Source organism: Bacillus rossius, chromosome 8 (assembly GCF_032445375.1).
Source record: "Bacillus rossius redtenbacheri isolate Brsri chromosome 8, Brsri_v3, whole genome shotgun sequence".
NCBI classification, from domain to species: domain Eukaryota; kingdom Metazoa; phylum Arthropoda; class Insecta; order Phasmatodea; family Bacillidae; genus Bacillus; species Bacillus rossius.
Genome location: NC_086336.1, coordinates 63065565 through 63082117, shown reverse-complemented (window position 1 = coordinate 63082117; position 16553 = coordinate 63065565). Strand labels below are relative to the sequence as shown.

Below are 16553 nucleotides of genomic sequence, written 5' to 3'. Positions count from 1 at the left end.
CCGACGGCCCCCGGCGGCTAGCCACTCATGGCGGAGACGTACTACTACCAGGAGGGCTTCCTGTACCCGCCCACGCCGCCGTCGCCGCTGTGCGGCTACCTGGGCGAGCTGCCGGCGTGCCTGGAGGAGCTGCAGCCCTACCCGGCGTGCTGCTACCTGGAGGCGGCGCCGGGCGCCGGCTACCTGCCGTGCGAGCCGCCCCCGAGCCTGCCCCCGCCGCCCCCGCCGCCGCCGCCGCTGCTGCCTCCAGCCCAGCCCTGCGCAGGCGAGTCGCGCTCACACACAGGTAGGGACACCTGTATTTCGCGGTTTCATTTCGTGTCAAGGTATTTCACAAAACACTGTAGCTTTTTTCTAAGAGTCATGGCTAGAGACATGCAAAATTCGCGGATTCATTTCGCGATAGGCTAGCATCAAAACAACTATACTTTCGTACCGCTTCTGCGATTGGCCCACATTTTATCCGGGGAACTGTGAGCCAATGGGAAACACTAAACCAAGAAAGTGCCGAATTACGGCCAGCCTAGTTGAGACGTCTCACGCGTCTGTAGCCAATGAACAGGTGTCATTTCCGCGAGTATTTAAAGGACTGTGGAGTCTATCCTAGAGGTCAATGAATCCGCGAATTTTGCAGGTCTCTAGTCATGGTAAATTGTGAGGGTGCAGCAGTACGGTGACCACGTTCTCATTGGCCCCGTCAAGAGCGGGACGACACCTCTCACCGACCTCAGCCAATAACCACAGGAGAAAAGCTACAGTATTTTGTGAAATACCTTGACACGAAATGAAATCGCGAAATACAGGTGTCCCTATACATAGGTAGAGACCGGAAAAAATTCGCGAATTCATTTCGCGATAGGTTAAAATACAAATAGTTATACCTCAGTGCTGCCTCTGTTATTGGCTCACAACTCACCTGGATGAATCTGGGCCAATGAGAAACACCCAACCAAAGCTTTATCGAATCACAGGCTGCTACGTTGGGACGTCTCACAAGACAGCAGCCAATGAGTGGGTGGCATTTTGACCAAGTGTACGTAAAACAATGGAGTTCATCCTACAGGTCATTGAACCCACGAATTTTTCCGGTTCCCATGTATAGGGACCGGAAAAATTCGCGAATTCGATGACCTCTAGGACAGACTCTACAAACATCTACACACTCACAAAATACCACCTGCTAATTGGCCACTAACTCCTGAGACCTGTTAAAAAGGATATCAGTGATTTGATACTTGTTTTGTTAAGGGTTCTTCATTGGCTCAGAGTCCTCCGGATAAAATGTGGCACAAATCACTAGAGCAGCACGAAGGTAAGCGTATTTTGATCCTAGCCTATCGCGAAATCAATACGCGAATTTGTCCGGTTTTTACTTATAGCCTATGCTGTTTCTTGGGACAGGTGTTTGTGGCGAAAGAAACATCAACGCCAATTAGACTGCAGTAAGTTATGTTTTTTCCTTGTAATTGGCAGCCGATAGCAAGATAATCTGTTGCTGGGGCCATGTACTTTTCGCGAAAAGATTTCCAAACCAGCTATGAGTTAAAACAACGTAGTTTTGCTTGTGTTTCGTGGTTGGCTGGGTTTATTTCAGGTGCATGTCTGCTGTCAGCATACACAATCACAGACATCCGGTGCGGAGACAAACGCGTCCTGAATGGCCCTGCCCAATAAGGCAATGGCTTATCTTACAGACAGCTGCCAATCACAAGGTAGCAATCGCTAGCGGGGGCATATTCTTACTGCAGTCCAATGTGTGGCCAGATTATTTCGTGAAAAATACATGCCCCTAGCTATTGCCTTAATTTACCGGGTCATTCAGGATGCGGTTGCTTACGCACTGAACTACTGTGATGGGTAGAGACCTGCAAAATTCGCAGATTCATTTCGTGATATGCTACAATTTAAATAATTATACCTTAGCGCTGCTTCTACCACTGGTTCACTGTTAATCTGACGTAATGAGGGCCAATTAGAGACCCACGCTCAAAGAAGTGTCGAATCACAGACACTCGGTCGAGACGACTCACAAGTCAGCAGCCAATGAACAGATGGCATTTGCCCAAGTGTGTAGAGTGCAGTAGAGTCTATCCTGGAGGTCATTGAACCCGTGAATTTTGCCGGTCTCTAGTGATGGATGTGCTGACAGTGGGCGTGTGTCCGAAAGAAACTCAACCAATCTTGAGACACTGACGTTGCTACAGTATTTTAACTCTCAGCTTGTCTATTAATTTTTTCGCGAAAGATACATGCCCCTAGATATTACTAGGGACCGTAGAATTTCCGTAGTTTCAATGGATCCAGGATAATTTCAACTGTCCTATGCATACTCGAGCAAATGTCACTTGCTCATTGGCTGCTGACTTGTGAGACGTCTAAACTGCTTAATTTGGCTGAGCGTCTCTCATTGGCCCAGATTCCTCTAGATATACCGTGAGTCAATAGACGGAGGATCGGGCAGGTGTCAACCTATAGCACCTGTAAGGGATGTCTGGGCGATATGAAATGCCCCCGCTTGTAAGGGGGTCTGGGGGGAATGAAATGCTACCACGTGTAAGGGGGGTTTGGTGGGAATGAAATGCTACCACGTGTAAGGGGGGTCAGGGGAGTATAAAATGCTACCACTTGTAAGGGGGTATGAAATGCTACCACGCGTAAGGGGGGTCTGGGGAGTATGAAATGCTACTACGTCTAAGGGATGTACAGTATGGGCGGTACAGAATGCCCCCACGTGTAAAGGCTGTCTGGGCGGTACAGAATGCCCCCACGTGTAAGGGAGGGCTGGGTGTACAGAATGCCCCCACGTCTAAGGGATGTCTGGGCGGTATGAAATGCTACCACGTGTAAGGGGGGGCTGGGGGGTATAAAATGCTACCCGTGTAAGGGGGGTCTAGGAGGTATGAAATGCTACCACGTCTTAGGGATGCCTGGGCGTTATGAAATGCTACCACGTGTAAAGGGGGGGCTGGGGGTTTGAAATGCTACCACGTGTAATGGGGGCTGGGGGGATTGAAATGCTACCACGTGTAAGGGGGGCTGGGGGTTTGAAATGCTACCACGTGTAAGGGGGCTGGGGGTTTGAAATGCTACCACGTGTAAGGGGGGCTGGGGAGTTTGAAATACTACCGTGTGTAAGGGGGGCTGGGGGTTTGAAATGCTACCACGTGTAAGGGTGGCTGGGGGGTTTGAAATGATACCGCGTGTAAGGGGGGCTGGGGGTTTGAAATGCTACCACGTCTAAGGGATGCCTGGGTGGTATGAAATGCTACCACGTTTAAAGGGGCGCTGGGGGGTTTGAAATGCTACCACGTGTAAGGGGGGCTGGGGGGTTTGAAATGCTACCACGTGTAAGGGGGGCTGGGGGGAATGAAATGCTACCACGTGTAAGGGGGGTCTGGGGAGTATAAAATGCTACCACGTGTAAGGGGGGCTGGGGGGAATGAAATGCTACCACGTGTAAGGGGGTACGGGGGTCCTCTCCCGGTTAATTAAAAAAAATTGTTAGTTTTTAAAGGTTTTGCAGACTATTTTCACCACAAAACACAAATTATTTGCTAAAATTCTTTATACTGGGTTGGAATATGCCAAAACAACCACTGAATTACGCCAACGCGTAGCAAACAATGCGCTTACTTACCCCATATGCGTATACTTACCCCATATGCGTATACTTACCCCATATACATACGTATACTTACCCCATATGCGCACACTTACCCCATACGGGTGCGCACAATTACCCGCAACGTGGCTCAAGTGAGCGTATCGCGATTTTATGTAATTAAATGTTTACAGAAAAAACTGTACTTAGATTTCCTTTTACATGCTTTTAAATGGTTTATCCCAGAATACCTAACTTTTTGACGTGACAACGTCTAATAAATCGATGAACACCGGCTGCACGCATTAAAAGTGTCCCGTTACGCACATTGTCCCGTTACGCGGTGTCCCGTTACGCTCATTGTACGCTTGCGCTGCATCTATCTCTCTTCCACTCGATCGGAACAACCATCGATTTGACTTTTTCGAGGCACATTAAACTTGAAACACTCCCATTCGTTTCATACTTTTCCTATCATCGTCCTATCCTTAACAGAATAACACAGATTGGAAGAAGTTAAATAGCAAACATGTATAAAAGTTATAGTTAAAATAATCTGTTCTTTAAAGTAATAAACTTATTTGAATTAATGAGTGCAAATAAAAGTAAATTTATCAATTAAATTGTAGATTTCATTTGACTCCTTCTTTGTATCCATACAAAATAGTGATAATTCAATTAAAATGATTCAATTTTATTCATAAAAGTATGCAATGATTTCTTCAATGTTTTGTTATGGCGTTTGTCACGTTAAACTATCGTCCGTAAACCGACATTACAGACAACTAATTTTTTATTTTTATTTTAGGCGTAGTGAGCCCCTATTCACCAAAGTACCCACCACTTGACCCGAATGACTCTACTGGGATTCGGTTTGGACACCTTCTGGAATACGGCCCCCGAGTTAGGTTATCGTCGTGTCCCGACAAGACAGTGCTTATTCACTTCCTCACCCGAACGTCTCGGAATAGTATCCTAAAACTTTACTGCGGGTCTTCAAGATAGTTTTAGTTTCGTACAGGCTGTTTCGGTGTGCTCGCACGGGACGCACGAAGCGTGTTCCGTTATCCTGATGAGAGCGAGTTCTTTGTTTGGGAAGCCTGTTCCAGACCCAAATCCATGATTCTTGTGAAGAAGGCGACTTTATATATATATATACTGTTTTTTATATATTTAAATTTTTAAATTTTGGTTGAACAAAGTATGCAACTGTAATAGACTTTTAGGGGGGAAGAAAATACATTACCGTGGCCCAGTAGGGATTATAATAATGCTTTGAAAATAAATTATTCAGTAACTTTACATAGCAGAGATGATGAATATTTTCTGTTTTTTTTTTTTTTTTTTTTACTATGGAAAATAAGTCATGAAGTGAGAACGATATTCCCCTTGGACTGAAAAGCCCTCTCACTGTCGAGGTAATTGTTACCAGGATGAAAATATGTAGGATTTGCGAGACCTGCAGAAATTCCGGGGAAGGGGGGGGGGCGCAACTCGAGAGAAGCACATGGGTTTTTAACCAACAACACGTCATGTCTGGACAGGGATTTTGTATGTCGTATACTGCCCATATTTTATTCTGTATGCATGCAATAAGCAGGGAACATAAAATATACAGAAAAAATTTGGTTGTCTGTAAAGTCGGTTTACGGACGATAGTTTAACGTGAAAACGTCACAACAAAACATTTATGAAATGATTGCATACTTTAATAAATAAAATTGAATGATTTTTATTTTAATAATAAAAGAATAAATACTTGAAATTATACTAGTAATCAGATTTTTAAAATGCAAGAATAATTAACCTTTATTGCCGAAATTGTTGTTGTAATAAGCAATGAAAACCACATTTACTTTTCAATTCACTTTATAAACAGTCGACTAAACAGTTCACGCGTAGATGTAAGTTGTGTGCTGCCGCTGTCTTTCTTCTCCTCGGACGCATAGGCCAATCGAGTGGAAGAGCGATAGATGCGGCGCAAGCGTACAATGAGCGTAACGGGACACAGCGTAACGGAACAATGTGCGTTACGGGACACTTTTTCGTGCGTGCAGCCGGCGTTCATCGATTTATTAGACGTTGTCACGTCAAAATTGTCATAAAACCTAGTTTTGACGTTTATGTTTATCACGATTTTGTAAGCGCAAGTATTCCCCCTCAGTTCCTGGGAGCGGGGGTTGCGGAGGAAGGGAGCAGGCCCCTCTGCCCTCCCCCCCCCCCTTTTTCTCAGAGATCTACCTCCATGATCGTTACTGTGAAACGTGGATGGCAAACTTAATAACATCATCGAGACTACGAGGCGTGTCCGGAAAGTTAGAACCGTTTGGTCATTAAACTAACTAAACTCATGAAAAAATAATTGTTGTCTGTAAAGTCGGTTTACGGACCATAGTTTAACGTGACAACGTCATAACAAAACATTGATGAAATTATTGCATACTTTTATGAATAAAACTGAATCATTTTTATTGCATTATCACTATTTTGTATGGATACAAAGGAGTGAAAAGAAGTCTACAATTAATTGATAAATTTACCTTTATTTGCACTCATTAATTCAAATATATTTATTACTTTAACGAAGAGATTATTTTAACTATAACTTTTACACATGTTTGCTATTTAACTTCTTCCAATCTGTGTTATTCTGTTAAGGATAGGACGATGATAGGTAAAGTAGGAAACGAATGTGAGTGTTTCAAGTTTAATGTGCCTCGAAAAAGTCAAATCGATGGTTGTTCCAATCGAGTGGAAGAGAGATAGATGCGGCGCAAGAGTACAATGAGCGTAACGGGACAGAGCGTAAAGGGACAATTTGCGTTACGGGACACTTTATCGTGCGTGCAGCCGGCGTTCATCGATTTATTAGACGTTGTCACGTCAAAAAAAGTTTTTATTGAAAGTTTAGATTCACTACATATCTAATTCACAATTTTAACATAGTCGCCGTTCAGTTCCAAGCACTTTTCGCAACGCTCAGCCAGTTTCTTTGACCCCTCTGCATAGAAGTTAGCCGTCTGAGATTGGAACGGACGCCTCGGCCATAGGCATCGTGGACTTCGGATACGCAATGCGTGTAGCCTAAGTACTTCTCCGGAAATTTTTTTAAGCTATCTCTGTACTCGAGTCGAAAAATAATGGCTACATTTTGGGGAGGGTAGGGGGGGGGGGGGGGGGCGAAAAGTGCTTCAGTTCGTTAAAAGTTACAGCAAATTGTAAAAAAAATAATAAAAATAATAGGCAGTCATGGAGACTGCCGTCAGGAGTGAAAACTTAAAACTTTGGAATAACTGTGTTATATATATATTTTTAATTTTTGATATTAATTATAGTTTGAATTGGTTTTTACATATATTGGCACTCCGAACATTATTTTTTTTCAATTGATAAAATAATAAGAAATATAATTTGACACATGAAACTTGTTTCAACTAAATGAAAATTTATTTTATTCTAAAAAACCCGTGCTCAGATAGGCCCACTGCGCGTCGCCAGTCTGGCGCAACACGTCACTAGCATGTCGGTGACGCGAACCCATAAGTTTTGACCCTACCCGAAAATCTCTCAACGCGGCTTAAGAAGATTTCACTTAAAAAATACGATTGTCAACTGGTTTAACTTCCAGGCGGCGAACTCCTGTCCAGAAAGGGTCAAATAAACTGGTAAGAGCGTTGCTAAAAGTGCTTGGATCTGAACGGCGGCGACTATGTGAAAATGTGATGTATGTATATATGTGGTGAACTAAAACTTTCAATTTAAACCTTTTTTCCATGAGTTTATTTTTTTTAATGACTAAACGGTAAATTTCTTCCCGGACGCGTGTTAGACCCGAGCTTCTGGCAAACGCGGCTCCAGAGGAAGGGCGCAGGGGGCGACAGCCCCTTCCGAGCCCAAATTTTACTTCTTGTTTCGTTGTAGGGAATAGTAATGTTAACTTACTTTCGTTAATGCGCTAAACTCTTCTTTCAATCAAGATTTGTACGAAAATACTAAATTTCAGTATTTGAGACCATATATTTTGTGAATATCCCAAGGGCAATGCCATGATTACTAATTTTTTTTTTTTTAATTTTTCCTAACCTAACTAAAACTAAGTGTATTTGGGAGGGGTCCGGGTTAGGGAGGGAGACTAAGTGCGTCTCAGGCCGAAGCCTATAACGCCTTAGTCATGCTGGGATTAAACCATGCAGGGAGAGGGTCGCATGCATCGTGTGCTAGGAGGCGGATTGGCCAGCCATGGCAGCGATTGGCGCCATGAATAACTCCCCTCACTCTTAACTCTAGACTTCATGAACTACCAGATAAGTTGGGCCCAGGTTAAAACCTGCATAGACACAGGGAAAACCCTGGGCACTTTCCATGCGGGATGGCGAATTTCGTGCATTAATTTCAGGCAGGTTGAATACGGGAGAAAGAAGGATGGTAACTGGATCCTCCTGTGCTGAGACGAGCCCTGCCCAAGAGGTCTTCCTGGAGCCGCCGTTGGCGTCTGGAGAGGCGACTCGGGTGTCGGTTGTCCTTCGCGGGCTCCCGGGAGGGTGGGGGAGGGGGAGCCAGGCAGCGCCGCGACGCCGCAGGCAAACACGCGCCCTGTTTACAGCAGGTGGTGCGACGGGGCGCTCGTATAAACGCGCAGACTAAATAGCAGCAGGCGCCGGCAGCGGAGCGCGCGGTCGAGCGCCTGCCTGTTGCTTGTTTACAGCGACCGCGCTGTGATTGCAGCGAGCCGTCGACATCGGCCCTTCTCTCTCTCTCTCTCTCTCTCTCTCCCCCCTCCTACAGTCACACCATCTCCCGCGTGCGTTGCGACGCCTCCGTCAAAGATTCTGACGTGAACACGTCTTTAAAATTTGCTTCCATACTGGGAGGCAATTAAAAAAAAAAACGAATGATAACTAGGGACCGGAAAAATTCGCGATTTCTATTACCTCTAGGACCAGGGGCGTAACAATTAAATTTCCAAAGGGGGGGGGCAATATACCTTTTTATAAAGAATCATCGATCCCCCCTATTGAAGAGAGGGGTCTGGGGGTCCTCCCCCGGGATAATTTGTATTTCAAGGTGGAAAATAGTGCTATTTAAGCAGTTTTATTATCTAAAAATTGATTACACAGCACTTTCTTTGCCCCCGTTTGCCCCCCCCCCCAATTCAAGGTTTCAGAGGAAGGCGGGGGGGGCGGCAGAATACCCTTGCCCCCCCCCCCCCTGTTGTTGCGCCCCTGTCTCTGACAGACTCTACAAACATCTTCACACTCAGACAAAATACCACCTGCTCATCGGCCACTAACTCCTGAGCATTGAATATATATAATGTATAGAAGTCGCGAGCCCAGGTTAAATTTTCTGTCCGGTTTCTAAGAAGAATTGTTGTAGTTCCAAGCTCCGCCGCTGCGATCGCTTTCATCGCTGGGTATCGGCCGTATACGCCCCTGGCGGTATTTGGCAGAACTAGGTTAACCAGCCCAGTCGTGAAATCATCCCCCCCCCCCTCGAAAATCCCAGACCAACGATTCAAATTACCCGGCAGGTCTTATCAGCATCGTTAGGCGACCTTGAAGAGGAGCTTCCCTTACCGTCGTTTGAGAATGATGAAATCCCAAAAGAAGCTAGCCACGGAAATCACTGAATGATGGTATTCTTTACCCGAGTGAAGTGAAAATTAGCTATTAAAACTTTGTATTGGGCCAATAGTCAGTGTTCCGTTCAAAATATGGTTTGATTTTAAAAGTAAAATACTTATTTAAACTATATTTCGCGTTTGTACAAATTTACTTTTAGATATTGGCAAGGAAAATCAACATACCTTAAACAACCTTATCTTATTCAACGTTATCTATTAAGTAGTAAAACAGGGTAGATATTTTTAAAAATAAAAAATGGAACCCACTAAATCAGTATTGGCAAGATATATATAAATTCAATATTAAAATACGCATATTAAATTTTTTTGTATTTAACTTTTTTCGGTAATAAAAATTCAGGATGATTTTGGTTTAATTGGTTTACGTATATTGCTATATTTTTTAAATCACATAGAAAAGGGAAAAGAGTACATCAGTGAAAATTCAAAAAAATTAGTTTAAGTAATACTAGCCATACCAAAAAATCAATATGCGAGATAAGAAATTTGGTAACTGCTCTACATTTCAAATAAAAATGCATTGGTTTCATGAATACTGAAATGTATGCGTAATAAGGCATATTATGTTATTATCCTAAGCATGACTATAACTAAAAAAATTACAGTAATTTAAAACGATGGCAGTCTTAACATACAATAAGTGCGCGAGTCTTAGTATATTTTTTAATTGGCTTCTTCGTCAGATGGAAAAGAGTTAAGATTTCATCAAGGAAAAATATATTCTCAAAGTCACTAAACCGAAAGATAGAAAATAAGGTAGGTACTTAATTTTAAATAAAAGTTAAAATAGACTTAAGCTAAACCAATTAAAAATAAGTCGTAAAAATATTTTTATTTATTAAATATGTTCTATACTTGACAGTTCTTTGTGTATAATTCTTCAAAAATCTTTGGAATTTAATACCTACATACTTTTCTTAAAATGGTAGAATATCAGCAATACCCGGAAATTACGTGAGCAAAGCCACGGGTTATTAGATATACTTTTATTATAAAATAAAAACAATTATACATTTGTAGTTCACGAATGTGATATTTTGTTTATTGCTTCACAACATTCATTTGCCAGTCTCAAATTTGATCGTACCACTTGTCAGAAATGTCACCAAAAATGAGAGATAGATTTTTTTTGACGAATTTCAATTACGAGGAAACCTTTCGCAAGACCTTTTTCTTCGCAGTAGTCACTGGGACACCATTTATTTAAATCCACTAAGATAATAAAATTGTATGTATAATGATTTGTTTTTGTATATTTATATAACTTCCCAACCAATTTTTAATGATTTTCATGTGAATAAAAACTTGTAAAGCAATTTAATTAACTGTGTCATAATACTTCTGATTAGTTGGAAATACAAACTTTTCATCCGTAATATACGATGATAAAAAATATTTATTATTGCAAAATAATATTCACTGTTCAAATGCAAATTTAAATAGATTATTCATACATGTTTCCTGCTAATTAATGGTTTAACATAATAATTTTTAGTATAAAATCATTTTTCTCGTGTGTTAAAATGGGTTGCTAAAATGAGGAATTATAAATATATCACTTACTAAGTCCGTGCACAGATTTACACAAAACCGCAATCTTTTTTGGTAGTTTCTAATTTTGTGCCCTGAATAACATGAATTTGGTTGAATTCATACCAAAGTGAATTTTTTGAACAACTTAAATTGATGTCATAAATAAATATTTATTTTATATTAAAAATCCACAAACTGTTTTTAAAATATAATATTTATCACGCCAGATCGAATAATAAACAAAAAATAGCTCTTATATGTTGTCTGTGTTTAAAGAATTGTATTATAGTTCATGGAAATAATATTTACCTTTCGGTTATTAAAAGAAAATATATTTGTATTCAAAATACTTGCGCATCGTTTTTACGAGCATAACTTGTGTATCTAACCTCAAAGCAAGGAATATAAAGAGTGGGAACTCAATGCTATAACAAATACTCTTATTTTCTTTGGAGATCCGGGAAATGTGCGTTATTTATAAGCAACTTAACATAGTAAATCGTTAACTTTTCAGATCAATGTTGGCAAAATTGATTTTTTTTTTTTTTTTTGGTCATTCGTTACTGGGAATATTCACCATATAACGTTTAAGATTATTTATTTTGAATTACGAAACAACCAAAACATTATGTAAAAATCTTCATCTTATGTTAAAAAAATTTTAAACTGCATAGCCACAAAGTATGACATCATGTCATTAGTTTCAGTTACTAATAACAACACGTGCACGCGTTTGAACAGTCATTAGTTGTTTCATAGCTACCAAAATCATTCAACGTTGTCAAGAATTATTCGAAATTATGTTTTGCCATTTTACTCAATGCGCCACTCCGTTAACACAACATTTTATAAATTCTGAACTACGATTGTCAGTATTTTTTTTTTTACGTTATTACGTTTAAGAAATTTCTGTAGTTATCTTATTATTAAAATTAATTTTTGATGTTGGCATCTTTTAACCGCACTTTTTTTTTTTCGGTGGTCGTACTCCTCCAATTCAGTTGCGCCCGCCCGTATCTAAGCGCTCGGATTTCAACAAAAGGCACCGCCTCTCAATAGAGTGAGACAGAGAATTACGCGCACGACCTTGAAAAAAGCGACGCTACAGCGCTCTGGCGTGGAAGCTGGTAACTACGAGTACCCTCTTGTGGAAAGAAGAGCTGTCTAGCGGCGGAGCTAACAACTACCACAGTTTTGGATCCGAAAATTGGAATAATAAATCCTATACCCTCGCGACTTCTATAAGTTATATATATTCAATGCTCCTGAGATCTGTCTCAAAGAATGTTAGTGATTTGATACTTGTTTTGTTAAGGGTTCTTCATTGGCTCAGAGTCCTCCGGATAAAATGTGTGGCCCGATCACTGAAGCAGCACGAAGGTAAGCGTTATTTTGATCCTAGCCTAAATCGCGAAATCAATCCGCGAATTTTTCCGGTCTCTAATGATAACAAAATCAAGGGATACAGTTTGGTGTTGGAGCTAAAAATCTATCATCTTTATCCAAAAATTAATTACACCACTGGATAGCCAAAGGTTCGTGGAATTCGTTACGCTAAGTGAGGACTGTGACGCATCGTCGCGCGGTGGAGGGGGAAGCGCCGCTATTTTGAGGTCATTTTGCTGCGTTTCGAGATTTACACTTAGTTTAACTTTTGACTCGGAGAAGCTACGACGTTCGTTTGGACTTCAATCGTCAGCTCTCGTCAAAATCTAACGATTGCATATATAAAACATTAGTGTAAAATAGTTACAGTTAATATATATATGATGTTAAAAAAATTGCGTATTTTATTTTTTGTATGGAAAATATTACCTGTTACGTACACGTATTCACGTACAACACACGGCCGTGTCCATGACACAGCCACACTTTTTTTTGTAAATTGTTTGAAGTAGGTACGCATATACATCAAAAAACATCTCTCTATCCACATCTATTTATATCATTATCTCTCACCTCTATGTACCTGTATCCATATCTCTATAAATGTCACCTATTTATATTTTTTATCCATCTTTTTTACGTGTCACAGATGATTCATTAAGTGCACAAAAACACGCGCATAACCGAACACGACGCTGTGTAAAAATTTCGAAGCAATCGGTGAAGAACTTTTCGGAGATTTAAGATTCTGAAAGAACAAACATTTAAATTTTTATTTGTATAGATTTAATAATTTTTCATGTGTAAACATCTTAGCTCTCTGTGTGCGTACGGCATTTGGTGGGAGTAATTTCGTGAATATAGAAAGGGCCTGGATTGGAACGGAAATGTGTCATTAAATACCGTGCTGCCATATGTGGAAGTCTCAGAAATTTCGGAAAAATGGAGATACGCCTGATTAATCCGTTTATATTCACTTTTGCGAACATCTCGGATTGTAATACTTAAGCGTATTGGTGTGGTAAAATACACTTTATAATACTACGACTATACTTTAATACTTTATGTTATATTTTATAGAACTAAAAAGAAATAACGATAACTTAAAATATACATATCACAATTTTTACGATCCATAGTTAACATTGAAAAATAAAGATAGCATAGCGTTCGTCATACCGTAGAGATACTAGAAATTGTTAGCCTACATATATTCGAAGCCATGTTTAATAAAAGAATATCGTGATTAAATTTTTACTGTTAAATCTTCAAAGTAGAATCAGCTCAATAAGGTGAACTTTTGTTTGTAGGAAGTATTGACAGACTGATTTCTGTCGTTTAAGCAAAAAAAAAAATTACATACACATACTTAAAAAGGCACTAGACCGAAAGGCACTAGATCGAAAGGCATTAGACCAAAAGTCGTTTCACTGAAAATTCGGTCAAATGACATTCGTTCTAGCGCCTGCTACCCGCTTACACTGCATGTCATAGAAAAACATCAAGTTTGGACAAGAGCTGAAGCCATAAACATGCGGAGGACAAGTTAACATTAGTTGATGCCAAATGGTTAAATGCCTGGACAGCAAAGAGAATTCCATGGAAGGAATCAAATTACAACTCGGACGAACACAGTTGCCCAACAAAGATCGAGACAGTTGCAACAAGAACATTAAACACAGTCAAACAACAACCTTGGATAACGTGGCGACAAACAGACGAACGCGATCGTGAAACCAAACAGATGTTCTGGGGACAACACAACGAGCACAGTTTGTGTTTGTGTTTGTGTTGGATGACGGGAGCAGATGTGGGTTACCGAAACATCACAACAGTTTTGTCATAGCAAGCCCTCATGTGTTCATCCGCGCTGTCGTCATTCTGATGTCCAAAATATCTGTTTGGTTTCGTTGTTAGGCTCGTTTGTCTGTCGCTACGCCGTTCAAGGCTGCTGTAAAATTTGTATCGCCGATTTTTTTTTTTTTTTTTGGATTCTGGGTGTACTGCCCTGTCAGGTAATTATTGTCTTGCGATGTTTCGGCAGTCATTGCAACTATGCCATCATCAGGACCTGCATCCTCTTCACCAGTCAGTCAGACGTATAGTCTACCTGATGATTGCAGCTGCAATGAGTGCCGAAACATCGCAAGTCAATTACCTGACACGGCCTACAACCAGAAGCCAAGAAAATTCAGACAATGGCCGTGAAAGCGGTCTCAACAGTTAAAACAAATCATATTTACAACACTCAAAAATGTAATATTCTGAACTTGTAACAAGGTACTAAAATAAACCTAACAATACTAAGAACTAAGTATTCTTAGGTGTACTAATGGATATCAAGCATCTAATTAAAATTTCTAAATGATTCGTAAGAAAATTAATCAGCACCACACTAACTTAGGTTAGGACCACAATACAGTAATTTTTTTTTTTAGAGAAGCGGCTTCTCTTAAATAAGGATAATATAGGCTAATAACTTAAGTACGAGGTTTGTTGGGTTGTCAGATACATAAATACTACGTATTTAATACGTAAAAATTACTTTATACGTAATCAATATAGCTAACCTAACCTAAGGTTAACTTTGGTTATTATTTGCTTATTTTTCTAGAAGCAGCTTATTTGTATATTTACCCTAAAACATTATATGGTTTTAAGAATATTTGTAAAATGATTAATTTTAAATGCATACTGATGGTAATTCCTTATTCATTAAAAATACATATAAGAATACACACATGTCTTTTTCGGTTAAATAATTAATCTGATATGGAAAAGTAATTACACATTTTGTTTTGTTGACAAGTCTCCAAAAACAGTTTTATTAAAATAAGGGTTGTGTGTTTCAAGGGAAAGTAGCTAATATATTTTTTATTTTCAGTTAATGAAACTTATACAGTTTAAAATAACACAAAATTACATGAGTGAATATTTGTTAATTCGGAGTTATATGTTGGAGCGCAAAGCTATTTGACAGGGAAAAAAAAGGACATGACAATAAATTTAAGGTAGGCCTACACTTAACAAATGTAATAAGCAATTTTAAATCATTAATTGCAATAATCCAAAAGTATCAACAATGTGTAGATAAACGAAATAAAAAGTGAAACACAAGCAGAAAATAACAGAAAAATAAATCTGAAAATTTCAAAAGCAGTTATTACGCCCTGTTTAAGTTTACGTATTTGTGCTATATCAATAGCTACTATATATATGGTACCTTGATCGGTATTTTGTAATTGTTGATCAGAGTTCTGGTGTGTTGCCATGGTAACTAGACCACAAGGCTTCCAAGAGAGAACAAAACCTACGTGTCAGAAATACCAACTTCTACAATAATACGAGGTTGCAGCGTTATGGTTAAAACGTTCTATGTAAGGCGCTACATTTATGACGAGGAGAAGCGTAATTTTTTTTTTCCGCTCCCCGACATTAGGCGTCCGTCATAACAATAAGGCGACATAGTCATGACGATTTAGGCTAAAATATCCATAATCTACCTGCAACTGTTTATACATTATATTTAATTTTAATAAATTGCTATTTTTTAACTTTCATCTTTATGAAACCAAAGTGAGGTTTCTTGGGTTATATTTTATATGTTTATTTCTCAGTTATTATACATTTATAAATGTTTACATTTGTCAAAATACCGCATGTAATTTGAAGTGACTAGATGCACTCACATACAAGCTCGCTTTCGTGGGTGCTAGATATCCTGGTTAGTTAGGTGAACATTGTTAACAAGGTGTAAGAAAAGGGGGAAGTAAATGGCTATTGTAAAGTGCGTGTGTGGTGCTGTGGCCCGCAGGGGGGCCGGAGGCGGCGGGCAAGGCGCGCAAGGAGCGCACGGCCTTCACCAAGAGGCAGATCCGCGAGCTGGAGGCGGAGTTCGCCCACTCCAACTACCTGACCCGTCTGCGGCGCTACGAGCTGTCCGTCGCGCTCGACCTCAGCGAGAGACAGGTGTGGACCCGTATCGCCTGCCCCGCTCTGCTACCATGTGCACTGCCGTAGCACTGGCGCAACCACTACCACCTCCATAGCACAGCCGGGACCACAAACATAGCAGAACCACTACCACTAACATAGCACAGTCGCTACCACTATCATAGCACAGCCACTACCACTAACATAGCACTGCCGCAACCACTACCATGGTACAGCCACTACCATTGCACTGCCGTAACACTACCATTGCACTGCCGACACCACTACCATAGCACTGCCGCAACCACTACCATGGCACAGTTCTGCAACCACTACCATGGCACAGCCACGTTCACTACCGTAGCACAGCCGCAACCACTAACATAGCACTGCCGCAACCGCTACCTCGGCACAGCCACTACCACCTCCATAGCACAGCCGCAATCACAAACATAG

General features: G+C 40.5%; 1 protein-coding gene across 1 annotated transcript; it reads left to right on the top strand.

The window, feature by feature from the left end:
• Positions 1–27: 27 nt before the first annotated feature.
• LOC134535389 (homeobox protein Hox-B4-like) lies at positions 28–16184 on the top strand. Its single transcript, XM_063374463.1, has 2 exons — positions 28–265; positions 15979–16184. The coding sequence occupies exons 1-2, from the start codon at positions 28–30 to the stop codon at positions 16182–16184; spliced, it is 444 nt and encodes a 147-aa protein (XP_063230533.1).
• The last annotated feature ends 369 nt before the right edge of the window (positions 16185–16553 follow it).